General features: G+C 49.7%; 1 protein-coding gene across 1 annotated transcript in view; it reads left to right on the plus strand.

The window, feature by feature from the left end:
* Positions 1-6,303: 6,303 nt before the first annotated feature.
* Positions 6,304-22,512, plus strand: part of SEC62 (SEC62 homolog, preprotein translocation factor) — a gene marked incomplete at its 5' end in the record, with an annotated part of 58,866 nt that continues 42,657 nt past the window's right edge. The window contains one exon of the mRNA XM_029062747.2: positions 6,304-6,396. Within this exon, the coding sequence (XP_028918580.1) occupies positions 6,304-6,396 (93 nt within the window). The remainder of the gene's footprint in view (positions 6,397-22,512) is intronic.

Consider the following 22,512-nt stretch of genomic DNA (forward strand, 5'->3'; position numbering starts at 1 on the left):
TCTTTGTCCCGTGAGATGTTTGAGCTCATCGTGGGCAGGAATATGTCTGTTCATGGTTAGTTCGTCCTCTCCCAAGCGCTTAGTACAGTGCTTTGCATGCAGTAAGAACCCAGTAAATACAATTGAATGAATATATTTATTTTGCCTTCCCTATTTTTGCATCTTCCTTTCAATTCGCCACATAGACGCTGCTTGACTTTTCTGAGGTCATCCACCTTGGTTGTAGGCTCAGCTCTGCCGCTCGTTTGCTGTGAAACCTAAGCGATGGGGTAGATACAAGCTAATCAGGCTGAACACAGTCCATGTCCCACATGGGGCTCACAGTCTTAATCCCCCTTTTACAAATGGAGGAAACTGAGGCACAGAGAAGTGAAGTGACTCGCCCAAGATAACGCAGCAAAGTGGCAGACCGGGAATCAGAACCCAGTTCCTGCTGACTCCCAAGCACTACATTAACATTAAAAACATTAACCCCGATGGGACCTCCTGCCTCGTGGGAGGAAAACGTGTGTCCTAGTGGGAGTTAGAGGACCCGGGTTCTAATCGTGGTCCTGCCACCTGCTTGAGCTTGGGCAAGTCCCTTATCTTTTCTGGGCCTCAGTTTCCTCCTCTATTAAATATTCTCCTTCCTACTTAAACTGTGAGCCCCATGTGGGACTAGGACTGTGTCTGACCCAATTATTTTGTATTTCCTCTGGTGATTAGTACAGTGGGTGGCACATAGTAAGTGCTTAACAAAGACCCCATTGGCCAGGGTCATCTTCCTTGGAAGGTCAACTACCTCCCAGGCGCCCGAGGATGTCCGGATCCCTCCTCCCACAAGTAGGTGCGAGTTCTCCCCTCCCGTAGGGCCTGTGGCCAAGCCTGAAGGTCAACTACGTTGACTCTCCCCCACTTCAAAGCCCTACTGAAGGTACACCTCCTCCAAGAGGCCTTCCCAGACTAAGCCCTACTTTTCCTCATCTCCCATTCCCTTCCCCGTCACCCTGACTCACTCCCTTTGCTCTTCCCCCTCTCCCACAACACTTATGCATTCATCTATAATTTTATTTATTTATATCAATGCCTGTTGTCTGTCTCCACCCCTACAGCTCATTTTGGGCAGGGATTCTCTCTCTCTTTATTGCTGCACTGTACTCTCCAAGTGCTTAGTCCAGTGCTCTGGACACGGTAAGTGCTCAGTAAAAGTGTCTGAGTGAACGAATGCATGGGAGAAGACACTAGGCCCTGAATGCCAGGTCTGTGAGGTGTTCAGAGGACAGTCAGCCTGAGAGGACGCCTCCCTCAACACAAAAGGACCCTGGTTGAGATACTGAGCACGACAAAAAGCAGGAGCAGTCTAAGGCATAAATTTCTTTTCAGAAAGCTAGGTATTGATTAGGACGCTCCCACGACTACCTTTTCGTATAGGCTGCTGCCCCTGAATCATGGAATCCTATCAGAGAGCAAATCAACCTTTTTGAACCTCTTCCCAGTCACCTGCTTGCTAAATTTGAGGGTTAGGGATTGCAACAGCACTGGTTGGGAGGACTTCAGAACTAAAAAAAAAAATGCTTCCTTTGGACTCTGATATCCCCAAACACCCTCTGGGCAGGAATTGGGGCCTGGGGCCAGTAACTCAGTGTGAGCCTCGGACTGTATATATTCTTTATTACCCTATTTATTTTGTATTACCCTATTTATTTTGTTAATGAGGTGTATATCATCTCCTTGGTTCTATTTATCTTGATGACGTTGTCTTGTTTTGTTCTGTTTTGCTCTGCTGTCTGTCTCCCCCGTTCAGACTGTGAGCCCGTCACTGGGCAGGGATGGTCTCCATCTGTTGCCGAATTGTCCATTCCAAGCTCTTAGTACAGTGCTCTGCACATAGTCAGCGCTCAATAAATACTATTGAGTGAATGAATAAAAGTTATCTGTGCTCAGAAAGTGGAAATTCCACTTTCACCCTGCCCTGGAACATGAGCAGTTGCAGCAGAGGAAGTGGTCGCCGATGATGAGGCAGGCAATTGGTGAGTCCCGACACTGGCCTAGAGGCTAGGGCAAGGGCCGGGCAGTCAGAAGGACTTGGGTTCTTAATCCTGCTCTGCCACTTGTTGGCCGTGTGACCTTGAGCGAGTCACTTAACTGCTCCGTGCTCGGTTACCTCATCTGTAAAATGAGGATTAAGACTGTGAGCCCCTTGTGGGTCAAGGATTGTGTCCAACCTGATTAGCTTGTATCTACTCCTGTGCTTAGTATGGAGCCAGGCACATAGTAAGGGCTTAACAAATACCATAAATAAAAGAAGAGGAGGAGGAAGGAAGTGAGAATCTGTTATCTCCATTCCTCAATGTACCCCGTTCTCGCCTATCCCGCCGTCGACCCCCGGGCCACGTCCTCCCATAGTCCTGGAATGCCCTCCCTCCTCAACTCCGCCAAACTCATTCTCTTCCCCTCTTTAAAACCCTACTGAGAGCTCACCTCCTCCAAGAGGCCTGCCCAGATTGACCTCTCCTTTTCCCTCTGTTCCCTCTACCCCCCCACTTCACCTCTCCGCAGCTAAACCCTCTTCTCTCCCCTTTCCCTCTCTCTGCTCCTCCCCATCTCCCGTCCCCTCCCCTCAGCACAGTACTCGTCGGCTCAACTGTATATATCTTCATCACCCTATTTATTTTGTTAATGAGATGTACATCACCTCGATTCTATTATTTGGTTAATGAGATGTACATCACCTTGATTCTATTTATTTGCTATTGTTTTAATGAGATGTTCTTCCCCTCGATTCTATTTATTGCCATCGTTCTCGTCTGTCCGTCTCCCCCAGTTAGACCGTAAGCCCGTCAAAGGGCAGGGACTGTCTCTATCTGTTGCCAATTTGTCCATTCCAAGGGCTTAGTACAGTGCTCTGCACATATTAAGCGCTCTCAATAAATACTATTGAATGAATGAATGAATGAATGAATTCCCCCCTCCCTCCCTCTGTCCACCTCCCTTTCTCTGTCTCTTTCCCTGTCCTTTTCTCTGGTTCCCCACTTCTTTTCTCTCCCTCCCCCAGCATGGCCAAGTGGATAAAGTGGCTCAGTGGAAAGAGCACGGGCTCTGGAATCAGAGGTCATGGGTTCAAATCTCGGCTCTGCCACTTGGCAGCTGTGTGACTATGGGCAAGTCGCTTAACTTCTCTGTGCCTCAGTGACCTCATCTGTAAAATGGGGATTAAGACTGTGAGCCCCACGTGGGACAACCTGATTCCCTTGGGTCTACCCCAGCGCTTAGAATGGTGCTCTGCACATAGTAAGCGCTTAACAAATACAAACATTATTATAAAGCACAGGTCTGGGAGTCAGAAGGACCTTGGTTCTAATCCCAGCCTCCCCACATGTCTGCTGTGAGACCTTGGGCAAGTCACTTCATGACCTAGTGGATAGAACACAGGCCTGGGAGTCAAACGGCCTGATCTGGGCTCTGCCACGTGTCTGCTCTGTGACCTTGGGCAAGTCACTTCATGGCCTAGTGGCTAGAGCACAGGCCTGGGAGTCAGAAGGTCATGGGTTCTAATCCCCGCTCTGCTGCTTAATCTTGGGAAAATCATTTCTCTGTGCCTCAGTGACCTCATCTGCAAAATGGGGATTAAGATTGTGACCCCAATGTGGGACAGGGACTGTATCCAACCCCATTTGCTTGGATTCCCTCTCCCAGTACTTAGTCCAGCGCCTGTCACATAGCGAGCGTTTAACAAATACCACAATTATTGTGATTATCACTTCACTCCCCTGGGCCTCAGTGACCTCATCTGTAAAATGGGGATTTAAACTGTGACCCCAGTATGGGGAAGGGACTGTGTCCAACCCGTTTACCTTGGATTCCCTCCAGCACTTAGCCCAGTGCCTTTCACACAGTAAGCGCTTAACAAATACCACAATTAACCTCATCTGTAAAATGGGGATTAAGACTGTGACCCCACTGTGGGACAGGGACTGTGTCCAACCTGATTCACTTGGATTCCCCCCACACACACCCCGCCAGCACTTAACCAAGTGCCTGTCACATAGTAAGCGCTTAAGAAATACCACCATTATTGTGATTACCACTTCACTTCCCTGGGCCTCGGTGACCTCATCTGCAAAATGGGGATTAAGAGGGTGAGCCCCCTTTTGGGGATGTGGCCTGTGTCTGATCTGGTTAGGCTGTATCTACGCCCAGTGCGCTTGGCCCAACGCAAGCGCTTAGAGAAGCAGCGTGGCTCAGTGGAAAGAGCACGGGCTTTGGAGTCAGAGGTCATGGGTTCGAATCCCAGCTCGGCCGCTTGTCAGCTGTGTGACTTTGGGCAAGTCACTTAACTTCTCGGTGCCTCAGTTCCCTCATCTGTAAAATGGGGATTAAGACTGTGAGCCCCACGTGGGACAACCTGATTCCCCTATGTCTACCCCAGCGCTTAGAACAGTGCTCGGCACATAGTAAGCACTTAACAAATACCAACATTATTATTATTATTAAAATGAGGATTAAGACTGTGAGCCCCACGTGGGACAACCTGATTCCCGTGTCTACCCCAGCACTTAGAACAGTGCTCGGCACATAGTAAGCGCTTAACAAATACCAACATTATTAACAAGTACCATGATTCATTCATTCATTCATTCATTCATTTATTCCATCGTGTTGATTGAGGGCCTACTGTGTGCAGAGCACTGTACTAAGCACTTGGAATGTCCAATTTTGAAACAGATGGAGACCATCCCTCCCCAACAACAGGCTCACAGCCTAGAAGAGGGGAGACAGACAGCTAAACAGAACAAATAGTCAGGTGTCAATACCATCAAAATAGATCAATAGAATCAAAGATATGTACACATCATTAATAAAATAGAGTAATAAATAATATATACAAATATACAGAAGTCCTGTGGAGAGAGGAAGTGGGTAACCTCCTCACTGGGCCTCATTCCCGCCTGTCCCGCCGTCGACCTCTGGCCCACGTCCTCCCGCTGTCCCGGAACGCCCTCCCTCCTCACCTCCGCCAAACTAACTCTCTTCCCCTCTTCAAAGCCCTCCTGAGAGGTCACCTCCTCCAGGAGGCCTTCCCAGACTGAGCCCTCCCTTTCCCTCTGCCCCTCCTCCCCTCCCCACTGCCCCTACTCCCTCCCTCCGCTCTACCCCTTCCCTCCCCACAGCACTTGTCTATATTTGTCTATATTTTTTATTACTCTATCCATCCTATTAATGATGTGTCCATATCTATGATCCTATTCCTCTATTTTGATGCTCTCGATGCCTGCCTACTTGCTTTGTCTTGCTGTCTGTCTCCTTTTAAATGGTGGGCCCGTTGTGGGGGCAGAGATTGTCTCTCTCTGTTGATGCATTGTACAGTCCAAGCGCTTAGCACGGTGCTCGGCATGCAGGAAGCGCTCAATCAATATGAATGAGTGAGTGAGTGAGTGAGTGAGTGAGTGAGTGAGTGAGTGAGTGAGTGAGTGAATGAACGAAGGAACGAATGAATGAATGAACGAACGAATGAACGAAGGAACGAATGAGTGAACGAATGAAGGAACGAATGAATGAATAAATAAGTGATTGAATGAACGAAGGAATGAATGAATGAACGAACGAATGAACGAAGGAACGAATGAGTGAACGAATGAAGGAACGAATGAATGAATAAATGAATAAGTGATTGAATGAACGAAGGAATGAATGAAGGAAGGAACGAATGAATGAAGGAATGAGAGATCTGAGTGAACGAATGAAGGAACGAATGAATGATTGATTGAATGAATGAATGAACGAGTGATCTGAATGAACGAGTGATCTGAATGACGGAATGAGGGAGGGAAGGAAGGAAGGAAGGAAGGAAGGAAGGAAGGAAGGAAGGAAGGAAGGAAGGAAGGAAGGAAGGAAGGAAGGAAGGAGTGAATGAACGAATGAAAGAAGGAAAGAAGAAACGAACGAACGAACGAACGAACGAACGAACGAATGAATGAACGAATGAATGAATGAACGAAGGAAAGACCGAATGAATGAAGGAACGAATGAAGGAACGAATGAATGAATGAAGGAACGAAGGGGGTAGAGCAGAGGGAGGGAGCAGGGGCGATGAGGAGGGGAGAAGAGGAGGAGGGAAAGGATTGTATTTTATGATTTATCGATTTATTTCTGTACGGATTTATTTCCGTCTGGATTTATTTCTGGCTGTATATGGCTGTGGCTCTGGGCCGGCTGGGTCGGGGCCGGTGGGGGCCCGGGTTACATAACGGGCCTGAGGGGACAAGTCTCGCGAGAGTTGGGCGCCCGGCTCCGCCCTCCCCCCCCCTCCCCGCCGCCCCCCCTCCCCCGCCCGTGTCCACGTCAGAGGGAGGAGAGCCGGGCCCCAACCCCGACGCCAACATGGCGGAGCGCAGGAGGCACAAGAAGCGGATCCAGGTAGGAGGGAGGCAGGAAGGCAGGCAGGGAGGACGGCCCGGGCGGGCGGGTCGGTGGGGCCGGCGGTTCCCCTTCCCCCCACCTTCTCGTCCCTGCCGTCGGATGTGGCGGGGAGAGGGACCCGGGACGGGGGGGGGGGGGGGACTGGGGAGGTCCTGGGGGGGGCGACTGGAGGGCCCCAGGAGGCCCAGGGAGGGAACCTGGGGGGCCGGGGGGGAAACTGGGGGACCCAGGGGGGAAACTAGGGGGCTCGGGGGGAACTGGGAGGCCCGGGAGGAGAACCTGGGGCGCCCACGGGGGCAACTGGGGGACCCACGGGGGAAACCAGGGGGCTCGGGGGGGGGGGGGGGGGGGAACTGGGAGGCCCGGGAAGAGAACCCGGGAGGCCCAGGAGGTGAAACCGGGGGGACCCAGGAGGGAAAACTGCGGGGCCCCGGGAGGAAACGGGGAGCAGCCTTGGGAGGGTAAACGGGGGGTAACTGGGGGGCCCCCAGGGCGAAACCGTGAGGCCCCAGGGGTGACTTTGTGTGTGGGCGGGGAGGCTGCCCGCCTTGCGGCCCTCATCCTCTCCCCCTCGCCGACCCCCGGGCCGGGCCCGACAACGGGGAGGACGACGCCACCGGCGCCAGGGGCCTCTCCCCTCCGCCCCCCGACCCTCATACCGGATCCAGGCCCCCCCCCGTTAGCCCCCGACACACGTACGGCCCACGCCGACCCCCGCGGTCGTCCGTGCTGACCAGTTCCCTGCGGCCGTTCCTGCTGACCACCCCCCGCCCCCCTGCAGCCGTCCCTGCTCACCACCCCCAACTCCCCTGCGGCCATTCCTGCTGACCACCCCCCACCCCCTGCGGCCGTCCCTGCTGACCACCCCCCGCCCACCTGCAGCCGTCCCTGCTCACCACCCCCCGCCCACCTGCAGCCGTCCCTGCTCACCACCCCCAGCCCCCCTGCAGCCATTCCTGCTGACCACCCCCAGCCCCCCTGCAGCCATTCCTGCTGGCCACCCCCCACCCGCCTGCGGCCATTCCTGCTGACCACCCCCCAGCCCACCTGCGGCCATCCCTTCTGACCATCCCCCACCCCCCGCAGCCGTCCCTGCTGACCCCCCCCCCCCGTCCCCCACAGTCGTCCCTTCTGACCACCCCCAGCCCCCCTGCAGCCGCCCCTTCTGACCACCTCCCAGCTCCCTGCAGCCAGCCCTGCTGACCACCCTCCCTGCTGACCCACTCCAGCACCCTCCTCCCCCTCAACCGATCACAACACAGCCCCCTGCGGTCATCCCTGCCGACCACCCCTTCCCCCCACCGGACACAGCCCCCCCCCCAAAAAAATAACCCCCTCAGCTCCCTCCACCTGCTCCCCACCCCGGACACACACAGCCCCCTGCAGCCATCCCCGCTGTCCACCCCCCACCCTGAGCACAGCTCTCTCAGACCACTGCGGCCCCTTCCCCCTCACCACCCCCCCAAAACAGCCCCCTCCCCCACCAGACCCACCCCTCCCAGGCCACTGCACCTCGAAAACAGCCTCCTCGGAGACCCCCCTGCTGCCCCCCCAAAACAGCCTCCTCATCGACCTCCACCAGCCCCATTCCACACAGCCCTCTCTGAGACCCCTGCTGCCATCCTCACCCTCCCTCCATCCCTCCATCCCTCCATCCCTCCATCCCTCCATCCCTCGGTCTGCAGCCCCGGACCCAGGCAAGACCCCTTCCCCCTCACCCCTCCACGCAGCTAACCCCGCCTCCCCGCTCAAAAAGCCAAGCCCGTGGTCCCCGGGCCGCCGCCAGGCCGGCGGAGATGCCCCCGTTCTGGGGATTTCATCGTTGTGGGAAGGAGCCGTGGGAGTCCGGAGGACGAGCTTGTTTAGAACCGGTGATCGGAATCGCCTGTTGATCCAGTTCCCCCGGACTGAATCCGGGGTTGCCGGCTATTGGCCCGGGCTACGTCCCCGCTCGCCCGGCGCACGAGCCGAGTGAACCCGTTTTCGTCCTTTTTCCGCTACGCCGCAGCCATCCCCGGCTTTCTTCCCCGATGCACGGGGACAGTCGTTCCGAGCCCCGAGGAGAGCCGTCCCGACCCGTGTGAGCCGTCCGCGGACTCCGCCGTCATCCCCGTCCCTCCTCCTGTCCGTGGGTCACCCACCCGCGCATCTCCGTCTTTTCCGGAGGACCTTCCCTCCTCTTCCCGGTTTGCCACCTTGGCCCACTTTGCGCAGAGGACGGGCATTTTGAGCGCACGGTACTCACGGTGTTTACCGGGCCCCGTAATTGCCCGGTGGCATTTAATGTATGTCGATGGAATATTCGAGATGCCGATTGGACATCAGTCGAATAACCCGCTGTGAATCATGAGATGTTTACCCCACTCTTGTCAATCTTCTCCTCCTCTGTCTTTCCCGAGGATGATGTGCTGATTTTCCACCTCTAGAACTGTTTTCTTTTACCATGGTAGGAGGGTTAATGGCGTTGCCGTTCACCTGTGTATCTCCCTAGCTACCCTCCTTCGGTGTGCTCAGCATGTACCAACCAAAGCTACAGTGTACTTTGAAAATTGATATCCGAAGAACGAGAAAAGGCCCCCTCGGGTTTGCGATAAATGTCCCTGTTCTCTCTCTAGTTCCGTAACGGTAGGACAATACACAGTTTGATAAATCTTCGCACGGGGAAAATGAAGGTCCGGTGGAAGCCAAACCCCATCAACTGGATTGTCCTGGGTGTCGAGAGGCCAAAACCTAAGCTCGTTATTGAGAAAGAACGGAATGGTGTGTGTTTGGGGAGGCGGGGGGAGAAGAGGAATGAAACTCCACCTTTAACCCTTTTAAATGACATCTGTTAAGGAATGGCATCTGTTTTTGTTGGGGTAACTCCTGTGTGCGTATGTGTGTGTTCTTAACTGAAGCCTTCAAATTCACATTTAACAACTCGGAGCAACTGTTTATTGCTCTTGAGTAAACAAAAAGAAAAATATTTTACGGCCTCTTTGCTGGTAAATCATTTTAGATGAAGTGGTGTTTGATTCCTTTTGAGCAAGTATCAGAGTCGTAGCACCTGTCAGTAGTCTTGGGTAAATAGGCCTAGATTTTTGAACTCTTTTCAGTCTGGCTAATTTCCTTAATTACATTTCCCATTTTACTATGGTCAAGTGAGGATTGTGTAGCTTAGCTGTGCTGTTTTTATTTTTTCGCTCTGACATTTTTCACTCCATTGATGAGGTGTGCACACCGATTTGACACCCTGCTAAATGTAGAGTAGGAGGTTTTCATTATATTCTTCTAGAATATGTTTCTTCGGAACAATATGGAATGCTTGCTTTGCCATTTTCCTTTGGTTTTTGAAAGAGACACCACCACAAAACAGGATTCAGCGTTCGCACCTCACCCAGCAAATCAAAACTAAAATAGGCTGGTACTTAAATACAAAAATTCTATTTACACCCAAGGAACTAGATTAGTAAGACATTTCAGGTGGGGTGGAGTACTGAATTTCCTGTGTTGTGTGGAAATGTTTAAAATCTTTGAATCCTGCTTGAGAGAACACTCTGATATGAACGAGTATAAAATATACTCAGGAGAAAGAATTAAGGAAGACCACTAGTGTTCCATAACTTTATGGTATGTGAAAGTAGAGGTGAACTTATTTAATTATGCCAGTGTATTAATTCATTACTGTAGTAATTTTATAGTATTAAAAGGGTCATGACATTTCTTACGGTTGGGTGGTTTTTGTTGTCAGTTGGAAAGATGGATATAAGATCTACAGGAAAGCAGTAGAACTTCATGAAACATACCTGTGGTAAATAATAGGAATGATGATGGTGTTTGGCGCTTACTATGTGCCAAGCACCGTTCTAAGCGCCGGGATAGGTACAAGGTCGTCAGGTTGTCCCACGTGGGGCTCACAGTCTTAATCCCCATTTTGCAGATGAGGGAACTGAGGCACAGAGATTTTAAACGGCAGGCCCCAAATCACACAGCAGACAGGAGGCAGAGGCGGCATTAGAAACCACGTCCTCTGACTCCCCAACCCGGGCTCTTACCACTAAGCCACACTGCTTCTCAGTACATTATTCAGTCAATCAATCAATGATATTTGATTACTGCGTGTACCGAGAACTGTACGCAGCGCTTGGGAGAGAACAGTACAATAGAGTTGGTGATAGAGGTGATCCCTGCCTACAGGAAGCTTACAGTCTCCAGGGTAGAGAGATGATTAAGATAGATTACGGCTGGAATTTGAAGAAAGCGTAAATCCAGAAAAGCTACGTGGGATGAGAGGGTCACACACACTTGCAGACAGCTATTTTGGTAGTCTGGGACGGCCACCGGAGTCTGTCAGTGGCCTGACAGCTCGAAGGAGATGGGTACTCAGCCACGTGTTTCTGCAAAGGTAAACCGCTTCTCCAAAGCAGCGTGGCCGACCGGAAAGGGCGCCAGCCTGAGAGTCGGAGGACCTGGGTTCTGATCCCGGCTCTGCCAACTGCCTGCTGTGTGTCCCCGGGTAAGTCACCTAACAGCTCTGTGTCTCAGCCTCACCTCCTCTCTCTCTCCCTTAGTCTGAGAGTCCTACACGGGACCGGGACTGAGTCTGATCTGATTATATCGTGCCGACCCCAGCACTTAGTACAGCGCTTGCCACACAACTTCCAAATATCACAGTTATTACCCTTATCAGAAAGTGGGGGAACGAGATTTTATTTTAAGAAAAAAAGGAGGGGAGCCTCCTCCGCCAGATGAGCTGCGTGGATGTCCGCAGCGGGCTCGACCCGAGCCCCAGAAATCTGGGGCTTGAGCCCAGTCTTATTTCCCTGGCGGGGAGGTGGAGTTGAATATGGCACCCTCGGCTGGGCCTGGGAGCTACGGGAATCTTTGGTCGTACCCGACACCCAGAGAATGGCAAACAAACAGTCGCAATCCATTGCACGTAGGCAAAAATGCCACCGTTTACCATCCCGCCAGGCCCCCGGCCCTTCCTCCTCCGCCGATTCCGGGCCTCTTTATGCCAGGGAGGAGTCTCCTTCCCTGGCCCCAGTCCAGGCTTTCTTTCTGTATTTCAGGGCTGTACCTTTTTGGCTTGGAATGGGGCCCAAGAACATTAGAAAACACTTCGGGCCACCCGCATCATAGACCGGGACAGGGTGCTGGCAGGTTCTAAGCAGAGACGTGGCAGGTTCCCATGTGGAGCCTGGAGAGCCGTGGAGTCACGGATCCGATTCCAAAGGTGGAACACGCCAACGGCAGATCGGATGATGGTGGCGCTTGTTCGGCACTTACTCTGAATCAGGCACTGTGCGAAACGCTGGGGTGGGTACAGGCAGACCGGGTTGGACGCCGACCCTGTCCCACGTGGGACTCCCGCTCTCAATCCCCATTTTACAGATGAGGTAACCCAGGGGCAGAGAAGTGATATGACTTGCCCAAGGTCACACAGCAGACATGGAGCACCGGCCTGGGAGTCGGAAGGACCTGGGTTCTAATCCCGGCTCCGCCATTTGTTCTGTGACCTTGGGCAGGTCACTTCACCTTTCTGGGGCTCAGTTACCTCCTCTGGAAAATGATTGCGAGCCCCGTGTGGGACAGGGACCGTGTCCAACCCGATTAAGTTGTGAGTACCCCAGCTCTTAGAACGGTGCTTGGCGCATATAGTAAACGCTAAACAAATACCGTAATTATCATTATTAGATCTCTTAATTATGAAGATCAAGCTTCCCTCCCCCCCCTTTTTGAGCAAGCCTAATGGGATGCTCGTCTCAGACCTCCTAACTCTTTACGGGGCCAAACAATGGCATGTGTTTCCTTGCATTCCTCTAGAACATCAAGAATGTGGAAATCACTGGGGGCCAGGTATTAGATGATGATAACTTTTGACCCGATGAGTGATTCGTGCCTGCAGAGAAAATGGCCTCCAGCAGGCTACTCTGAGGAACAACCCCCATCTTTTCGGAGCCAACATTCTCCACTCCACCCCTCATTCTGTTTTCCCGAATGGCTGCTGAGAGGCTGGACGTTTCTGAGCAGATTCCTAAGGTCCTAAAAGCATATCTCAAGTCTTAACCTAGAAAGCCGAATCTCTCAACTGAAGATATTTCAACACTCTCATCTTCAGTGTGGAAGCACATGTACCCGTTATTGGGTTGAATGCTGTTTTGAGGGTTTTTTTCCACTGGAATCAACAGTTCTGAAAATTCATTCAAAGTGATAGGTTTGTGATCCAGAGAGGACTGAAAGAATATTTAGTTTGTAGATCTATCCGGGTTCCTTGCTTAATCATTCATCAGAATTCGAAGGGGATGGGGTGGGGAATTAAGTTTTAGGATGACCGAAGGATTTCATTCAGCTAAGCCATTGTGATTTCTGGCTCCTGTCATGGTTAATCAGAAGCCAGCAGGTTTCAACCTTTAGGTCTGGTGCTGCAGTCTGTCTCCGGGCTTAATCAGGCCCACCCAGCACAATTTGGTTCCAATGCTTGCCGTGAAACCAAATTGGCCCCCGGAACCAAAGTCTCCGAAAATACCGCTGTGGCGAGTAAAAAGCCGCAAGTGTCTTTGGCGGAGGGAGAATTTGCCTTTTCTGTCTAAGCCTGGAGTTGTTTTTATTTTTGTTGTTGTTGGGGTTTTTTTTAAGAAAGAGAAAAGGAATGGTACCATAGTAGAGTGTCAGAATGAATCAGTCTCAGTTATTGAGCTCCTGCTTGTGACCTTGGGAAACTACAGTAGGAATTGGTAGTCATTCATTTATTCAGTAGTATTTATTGAGCACTTACTGTGTGCAGGGAATGTACAGTTCGGCAACAGATAGAGACAATCCCTGCCCAATAATGGGCTCACGGTCAAGCAAAACAGAACAAAACAAAATAAGACAACATCATCAAGATGAATAGAATCAAGGCGATATACACCTCATTAACAAAATAAATAGGGTAATAAATAATATATACAAATGAGCACAGTGCTGAGGGGAAGGGAAGAGGGAAAAGCAGAGCGGGAAAGGGGGAAGGGATCCCTGCCCACAAGGAGATTATTATCTAGATGGGGAGACGGGGAAATAAAGTATATAAGGTATATACAGAAGTGCTGTGAGAGAGGATATATACAAAAGTGCTGTGAGGGAGTGGGACTGTGAATACCTAAGTGATTAGATGGTGTGCAAGTGTCTGTTGGTGGCTATAAAGAAGGGGGACTAGAGATTAATCTGGGAGGACTTTCTGGAGGAGATGTAGATTTAGAAGGGCTTTAAAGATGGAAATCAGTGGACTGTCAGTTGTGAGATAGGGAGGAAAATGTGCTGTTGTACTCTCCCAAGCGTTTAGAACAGCGCTCGGCACACAGTAAGTGCTCAGTAAATACGATTAAAAGCATGAACGAACGGGAAGAAGAGATCAGCGGCATGAGTCAAAAACAAGGAACGGGGAGTAGATCAGCTTGAGTGGAAGCTGAGGAGTAGCAGGAGAAGAGGGTGGGGAGGTAGGAGGGAGGAGACCGAGTGAGTACTTGTCAGGAGTTACAGCCTGGTAATGGAGAACCGGCAACCGTTGGAGGTTTTTGAAAAGGGAGGAGATGTCTATGGAATGGTGTTTTAGAAAAATAATCTGGATGGCGAAGTATGGACTTGAGTGGGGAAAAACTGGAGGCAGGAGGGTCTGGGGAGAGGATGATATAGAAGTCAAGCCAGGAGAGACAAACGCCTGGACCCACGTGGTGGCCATTTGGATAGAGAGGAAAGGGGCCCAGATCCTACACCTAGAATGGAGGACAAACCGGCAGAATTTGGAGGCAGTCAAGTGTGAAATTTCAATGCATTTATGAGCCTGTCATTTGGTATTAATTTTTCTCCTCTTGGGCAGTGTGGTTGAGTGGCTAGAGCCCGGGCCTGAGGGGCAGGAGGTCCTGGATATTAATCCCAGCTCCGCTACCTGCCTGCTGTGTGACCTTGGGCAAGTCACTTAACTTCTGTGAGGCCTCGTCTGCAAAATGGGGGTTGAGAACGTGAGCCCCACGTGGGACAGAGACCGTGGGCAACCTGATTAACTTCCAGGCTTTGTACTAAACGCTGGGGTGGGTGTCAGCAAATCAGGTTGGACACAAAGTCCCACGCGGGGCTCACAGCCTTAATCCCCATTTGACAGAGGAGGGAACCGAGGCAAAAAGAAGTTAGACCATAAGCTTGTCGTGGGCAGGGAACGTGTCTATCAACTCTCTTCTGTTGTATTCTCCCAAGCGCTCAGTACAGTGCTCTGCACACAGTAAGCGCTCGATAAGTACCGCTGGTCGATTTGGAAAGAAATATCTATAATTCTGTTTATATTGACGCTGTTGATGCCTGTCTAGTTGTTTTGTTTTGACGTCTCTCTCCCCCCTTCTGGACTGTGAGCCCGTTGTTGGGTAGGGATTGCCTCTATCAGTTGCCCAATGTACTTTCCAAGCGCTTAGTACAGTGCTCTGCACACAGTAAGCCCTCAATAAATACGATTGAATGAGGGAATGAATGAACTTGTATTTACCCCAGTTCTTAGAACAGTGCTTGGCACAGAATAAGCACTTAATAAGTACCATAATAGTAATAATAAATACTGGATATTCAGATATTATTCAGATGGCAATTTAATTCCAAAAAGTGAACCCATCATTTTCATGTGAAGCGGTTAAACTGACAGCTGATACGTCAATAAGCTGTGGGTTGAGGCTTTACAGTGATTTCGTTCATTTACTCCTGACACACTTTCAGGCAGGGAGAAAGGAAGATAGGACTTAAATGCCAAAGTGGTTCATGCGCAGTTTTTTTTCTCTTACTAGATTTACACTTTTAACCTGTTTTCTCTCTATAATGGCTAGCATTTTAAAATCAGGTGTAGTTTTTCCTTGGACTTTAAAATTAGTTGAATAGTAATATACTTTGACTTCCTTAATCCCCGTCAGGGAAAGCGGCGTGTCCTGGTGGAAAGTGCCCACACAGGGCCGGGAGTCATTCAGTCGTATTTATTGAGCACTCACTGTGTGCAGAGCACTGTACTAAGCGCTGGGAAAGTACAGTTCAGCAGCAGATAGAGACAGTCCCTTCCCAACAACAGGGTCACGGTCTGGAGACCTAGGTAGTAAGCTCCACTTGCGTGCATTTTGACCTTGGGCATGTCACAGTTTCTCTGAGACTGTTTCCCCATCTGCAAAATGGGGATGAAATGCCTGGTTTCCTTCCCTCTTAGATTGAGCAACGTGATGAAGGGGAGGGACCCTGTTGAATCCGATTGTCTTTGTAACTACCCCCTCCACTTAATACAGTTTTTGACGCAGTTCGTTTTATTGAGGCCCCTGTATTTCTCCTTCGTAGTTATTCCTACTCAGCCTTCGCCTTCTGTGCATAGGTGGAACCGTAAATGAGTTCCTCAAGCTATTGCATCTCCGTTTCTGTGGATCTGCTGCTGAATACCAGGGCTGGAGTCAGGTTGGCTGTCCTTATTGCCAAAGGTGAAAGGTAATTCAGAGGCGATTTTATGAATCTTTTTTCTTCACCGTTTTTCTGTCCCTTTCCTCTTCCTCTCAGAAAGCTACGGCAGAAGTGCCTTTGAATCTTAGCTCAAGTATCCAAAGATCACTGTCCATTAAAAGGCGACATTTCAAACTTAAAAAATATTTTTAATTTCACAAAATATGTCATAAAAAATGTTTATTCCCATTGTGAGCTGTGAAAAAATAATTATGGCATAATAAGAGCAGAATGAATGCTTTTGATATATCATTATCATGTAATAATTACTTCATGTGTAAACCTGTATTGTTCTAAATTCTCCACAGAGTTATATTTGCAGTTTTGAGTGAGCAAAATGTACGAGAAGTTGGAACATTCTTCGTTCTGAGGTTTTACCCAGGGGTGTCGATATTAGTTCACTGCAAGAGCAGTAATAGTTCATTATTCATTTTGTGAAACTTTTGCATTTTGTATCACAGTTTATAATGCTTAACCTTTTTGCACAATAGAATCTCTGTATTACAGCGGCATTAAACACTTCTTCCAAGTGCTCTGCTAAGTATTGGAGGTAGATGCAAGATAATCAGGTCAGACACAGTCCTTGTCCCCTAATCTTCGTTATGAAATTTACTGACCATTTACTGTATGCTGAACTCTGTATTGGGTGCTGGAATGAATTCAAAAATTCAAACGTGGCCTAAGATAGAGAAGCGGGCATCTCCACCAGACCCTAAATTCCTTGTGGGCAGAAATCGTGTGGCTTGGTGGATAGAACACGGGTCTGGGAGTCAGAAGCACCTGGGTTCTAATCCCGGATCCACCACTCGGCTGCTGGGCTGACTTGGACAAGTCACTTAACTTCTGTGTACTTCAGTTCCCTCCTCTGTAAAATGGCCATTAAGACTGTGAGGCAGGGACTGTGTCCAACCCAATTTGCTTGTATCCCCCCCCCCCCCCCACCACTCCAACACTTAATACGGTGCCTGCCACATAGTAAGCACTTTGCAAGTACCATCAAAACTTTTATTATTTCTATTATTACCAATTCTGTTGTACTCTCCCAAGTATAGTTCCGTGGTGTGCACCCAGTCCATACCAGTAAATAGATGCCGTTGTTTTCATTATTTTACAGGTGGGAAAATTGAGGCACAGAGCAATGGAGACAGCAAACCAGAAATGTAAAACCAAAAAGTGATTTGCATAGCATACTGTGTCATTTGGGACAGTGTTGTAATTGACCCAGAAAGTATTCATTCATTCATTCAGTCGTATTTATTGAGTTTATCGTGATTATGCTGTCTTGTTTTTGTCCTCCTGTCTCCCCCGATTAGACTGTGGGCCCGTCATTGGGCAGGGATTGTCTCTATCTGTTGCCGAATTGTACGTTCCAAGCGCACATAGTAAGCGCTCAATAAATACTATTGAATGAATGAGTGCTTACTGTGTGCAGAGCACTGTACTAAGTGCTTGGCAAGTACAGTTCAGCAATAGAGACAATCTCTGCCCACACCGGACTTGCAGTCTAGAAGTGAGGGGACAGACATCAAAACAAGCAAACAGGCATTAATATAAATAAATAAGAATTATAGATATATACATGTCAAAACAAGCAAACAGGCCTCAAGATAAGTAGAATTATTGAGATGTATATATTTACACAAGTGCTGTGGGGTGGGAAGTAGAGGGTAGAGCAAAGGGAGCGAGTCGGGGAAATGGGGAGGGGAGGACGAACTGAGGAGAAGGGGGGCTTAGTCTGGGAAGGCCTCTTGGAGGAGGTGAGCCTTCAGTGGGGCTTTGAAGGCTGGGGGGGAGTGTGATTGGCAGATTTGAGAAGGGAGGGCATTCCAGGCCAGAGGTGGGACATGGATCGGGGTGGACGGTGGGACAGGTGAGAGCAAGGCACTGTAAGGAGGTGAGCGGCAGAGGAGCGGGGTGTACAAGCTGGTCTGGAGAAGAAGGGAGGTGAGGAAGGAGGGGGGCAATGGGATGGAGAGCTTTGAAGCTGAGAGTGAGGAGTTTTTGCTTCATGCGAAGGCAACCATTGGAGGTTTTTGAGAAGGGGGTTGACATGCCCAGAACATTTCTGTAGAAAGATAATGTAGGCATCAGGGTGAATTATGGACTGAAGTGGGGAGAGACTGGAGGTTGGGAGATCAGAAAGGAGGCTGATGCAATAATCCAGTCGGGATAGGATAAGAGATTGTACTAATGTGTTAGCGGTTTGGATGGAGAGGAAAGGGCAGATCTTGGCGGTGTTGCGAAGGTGGGACCGGCGGGCTTTGCGACGGATTGGATGTGTGCGATGAATGAGAGAGCAGAGTCAAGGATGACGCCAAGGTTGCGGGCCTGTGAGACGGGAATGATGGTCGTACCATTCACAGTGACGGGAAAGTCAGGGAGAGGACAGGGTTTGGGAGGGAAGATAAGGAGCGCAGGCTTGGACATGTTGAGTTTGAGGTGGTGGGAGGACATCCAGGTGGAGACATCCTGATGGCAGGGGGAGATGCGAGGGAGAGAGAAGAGGGGAGGAGATAAAGATTTAGGTGTCGTCCGCATAGAGATGATAGTTGAAGCCGTGGGAGTGAATGAATTCTCCAAGGGAGTGAGTGTGGATGGAAAATAGAAGGGGACCAAGAACTGACCCTTGAGGAACCCCTACAATTAGGGGATGGGAGGGGGAGGAGGAGCCCGCGAAGGAGACCGAGAACGAACGGCCAGAGAGATAAGAGGAGAACCAGGAGAGGACGGAGTCCCTGAAGCCAAGATTGGATAACGTGTTGAAGAGAAGGGGATGGTCCACATGGTCGAAGGCAGCTGAGAGGTCAAGGAGGACTAGAATAGAGTAGGAGCCGTTGGATTTGGCAAGGAGGAGGTCAACTTAGGGTGGTTTCAATGGAGTGATGGGGACTGAAGCCAGATTGGAGGGGGTCCAGGAGAGAGTCGGAGGAGAAGAATTTGAGGCAGCGAGTGTAGGTGACTCGCTCCAGGACTTTGGAAAGGAAGGGTAGGAGGGAGATGAGACGATAAGTGGAGGGGGCTGGGGGGTCAAGCGAGGTTTGTTTTTTTTTTTTTAGAATGGGGGAAACGTGGGCTTCTTTGAAGGCAGAGGGGAAGAAGCCATTGGAGAGTGAGCGGTTGAAGATGGAAATTAAGGAGGGGGCGAGGGAAGGGGCGGGAGTTTTTATAGGGTGCGAGGGGATGGGGTCCGATGCGCACGTGGAGGGGCTGGCACTGGAGAGGAGGCAGGAGAGCCCCTCTGAGGATACTGCTGGGAAGGATGGGAAAGTATGCCTTTTAATTCTGTGATTGGCTTGGGGGTATGTTTAATATAGTTCCTTACTCATCCCTTTTCCCTTATAATGCTGAGATCGGTTGATTGTTGATTTCAGAGTCTGTTGTCCTTTCCTGCAAATGTATTTGTATTAAGTTCAGTCACAGCCAAGAGAGATGAGCCGTGGACATTGAATTCATATTAAGGCTGGAATCAAAACCAAAATGAGACAAAAAAAATTCCCATTTGTGTCCCTAATGAGGCCAATCACAATATATTTAGAAGCTTCCCACCACAACTTTTACAGGAGTTTTTTTTTCCACTCACATTTTATTTCTCTTTGGTGTATTTCCCTTCATTTTTTTGTTGGATACAAGTTATTAGGCTGTTTGACTGAGATGTACGTATTTCTTTATAACTGCCTTGTAGAACATTACCTTGGAAAATGGATTTAGTTACAGAAGTGCCGACAGGCCATCAATCATGGAGTTATTGTAATTTCTGTGCAGCTGCCAGGAGGAAAAGGCCCAGCCTGGCGTCGGAAGGGAGAGGAGGAAAAGGCCAGAAAGTGCTACGAGGGAAAGGCAGGAGGAGGATTCAGAGAGGGGACAGAGGTGTTGCCAGGAACAGGGAGGGGCAGAAAAAGCCAGTGACAGGAAAAATGGAGAAAAGGAAAGTGAGGAGTACAAGAAGGATGGAGAATGGAGAGGTAGGCAGACAGGGCCCTTGAAGAAGTATTAAAACTATTGTGCTTACTTTGGGTACTAAGTGTTGGGAAAGATTACCTCAAGACTCAGTTCTGGGTCCCCTTCTGTTCTTCGTCTGCACAAACTCCCTTGAAGAATCCATTCTCTCCCCATGCCTTCAACTACCATCTCTATGTGGATGATTCTCAAATCTATCTCTCCAGCACTGCTCTCGCTCTCTCTCTCTTTTTTTTTTTTAAGCATAATTCTTGCAACCCCAAAACCACCATTTGCTTGTTGGCCTCGGCCAAAGCGCTTAACATCTGTGTGCCACAGTTTCCTCTGCAAAATGAAGATAAGACCTGTTGTCCCTCCCCCTTAAACTGTGAGCCCCCTGTGGATAAGGACTGCGCCCAACCCCGTAGTCTTGTATAATAATAAATATTAATGGTATTTGTTAAGCGCTTATGTGCCAAGCACTCTTCTAAGCACTGGGATAGATAGAAGGTAAGCAGATTGTCTCATGTGGGGCTCATGGTCTTAATCCCTCTTTTACGGGTGAGGTAACTGAGGCCCAGAGAAGCAAAGTGGCCTGCTCAAGGTCACACAGCAGACGAGTGGCGGAGGCGGGATTAGAACCCACGTCCTCTGACTCCCAAGCCCGGGCTCTTTCCACTAAGCCAATCTACCCCGGCGTTTGGCACACAAAAAAACACTTGAGAAATACCCCCTATCATCATCTTCATCACCGAAACTATCATTTTGACTCCATTTCCCACACGCAGACAAGTCCAAGGGGAAGGCTGGACTAAACAAGCCGCCTGACCTGCCTCAAAGTATATGGGCCTCGAGCTGATAGTTTTGCCCGTATCATGACAGCCCCGTGAGGGTGATTTTCTCCTTCACCCTGGCACCTCCGGCATTAGGAAACAGGAGTGAAAAGGAGATGATTATAAGACTAGGAAAGGGACAGAAGGACGGTAGTCGGAAACTTCTGTCGATAGCCCAGAAGGGCAAAGAACAAGAACTTCTTCGAGCTTTTTATCTATTATTTCCTCAAGCTTTCAATTGACACAGCTGATCCCTTTTTCACGTAACCCCTTTTCACAAAAGTTTCCCTCTACTGGTACACGGTCAATATTAGCATTACTTGTAAACATAATAAATCTTAATTTGCTCAAAGTAATAAAGTTATTTAACATAAAAGAACTTGGACTCCTTCACTAAGAGCCTTTGTCTTGGGGGAGAAGAGAAACTGTGTAAAGGTCTTTTTTCCCATTAAATAGGAAAAGCTATTAAGCATGACGAATTGTACATTCCAAGCGCTTAGTACAGTGCTCTGCACATAGTAAGCTCTCAATAAATACTATTGAATGAATGAATGAAGGCAGAAACGAATATGAGCAAGTTAGTTCGTTCCCTTGGGCCTGCGTTAAATTAGTACAGTTGGGCCATGTAGATGCCGGGGTTTTATTATTTATCGCCGATATTTGTTGAGCACCTCATTTGTGGATTGTTCTGTCCCGGGAGTTTGGGACTCTCCAAAACCGACAGAACGAAGACCGTTCCTGCTCAAGAGCGTTTAGAATGTGGGGAAAGTGGGTGCAAAACAGAACTTGGAATCCTCCCACTATCCCAATCCAGGGACAGCAGAGTCCTCAATGTCCGGGCACCTATCAAATACCGCCCTACCCACTCTCCAGCTCTGGGCAGGAGAGAGATGCGAGATAGGCGTGACTTGGGTGCCACGATTGCAGGGGAATCGGGCGGGGCTCCCCGCTTCACCTGCCAAATGTTCCCTCCTGATGGAGCTGGGGAGGGGAGTGGGTTTGGATGTCACGATGGTGGGCTGCCCTCCTGGGTAACGATGGGGGGGTAACTAGGGCACAAGATCCTAGATTAGTTTGACCCCAGGGGCAGAGGGATTGAGCCCCTGCTCCCCGCTTCATCCGCAGTCTGCTCAAAATCCATCAAGACTTGGATTTTTCAGGTTCGCGTAGCATAATTTTGGGTTACCTAGGTGGTTGTTTTTTTAATTGGGGTTGTATAGTTTTCAGTTTCTGATTTTATTCTAGCTTTGTCTTTTTTTTTTTTTTCCTTTTAAGGTTCTCTGTCCCAGGAAATCCCTACAGAGGGATCTGGGAAGGGAGATGGTAATAAATGTCATTTACCCAAGGTGGGGATTGTGGCAGAGGTGGAATGGGATGGAATGTGGTGGCCAAGGTGCTGCATTCTGCCAATACTGAGTGCCCGAGGTGGAAAGGGAGAGAGATGGGGCGAGGGGAAGAGCAGGAGGCTCTGCAGACCCCAGCAATCCTAACACCCCTGGGTCTTCCTTCTGCTACCAGCCCTGGGATTAGTTAGGGGATGAGGGAATAAAGGGAGCAGGAGGACAGGACAGGACAAGGCCACTCACGTTGGAGGGCCGAGGTGGGGGGGGGAAAAAGGCAGTCGTAAGTAGCAGAATCAGCAGAGCTGCAAGATGTTCCGGAGGCAGACACGATCTGGATTTTTTCCAGATTTACCTCACTTTTTAAAAATATAAATGGGGTAGAAATCCATACCCTTAATAAACATTATGAATTGTCATTCGTGGTCATCGTCTTACAAACGTTGGACGGGTACCCGCCCCCCACAATGCCTTTGTAACTCAAAATATGCCAAGCACAGACCAAGTCGAATACCCTCGCTGGGGTAACG

This window comes from Ornithorhynchus anatinus, chromosome 1, assembly GCF_004115215.2.
Source record: "Ornithorhynchus anatinus isolate Pmale09 chromosome 1, mOrnAna1.pri.v4, whole genome shotgun sequence".
NCBI classification, from domain to species: Eukaryota; Metazoa; Chordata; class Mammalia; order Monotremata; family Ornithorhynchidae; genus Ornithorhynchus; species Ornithorhynchus anatinus.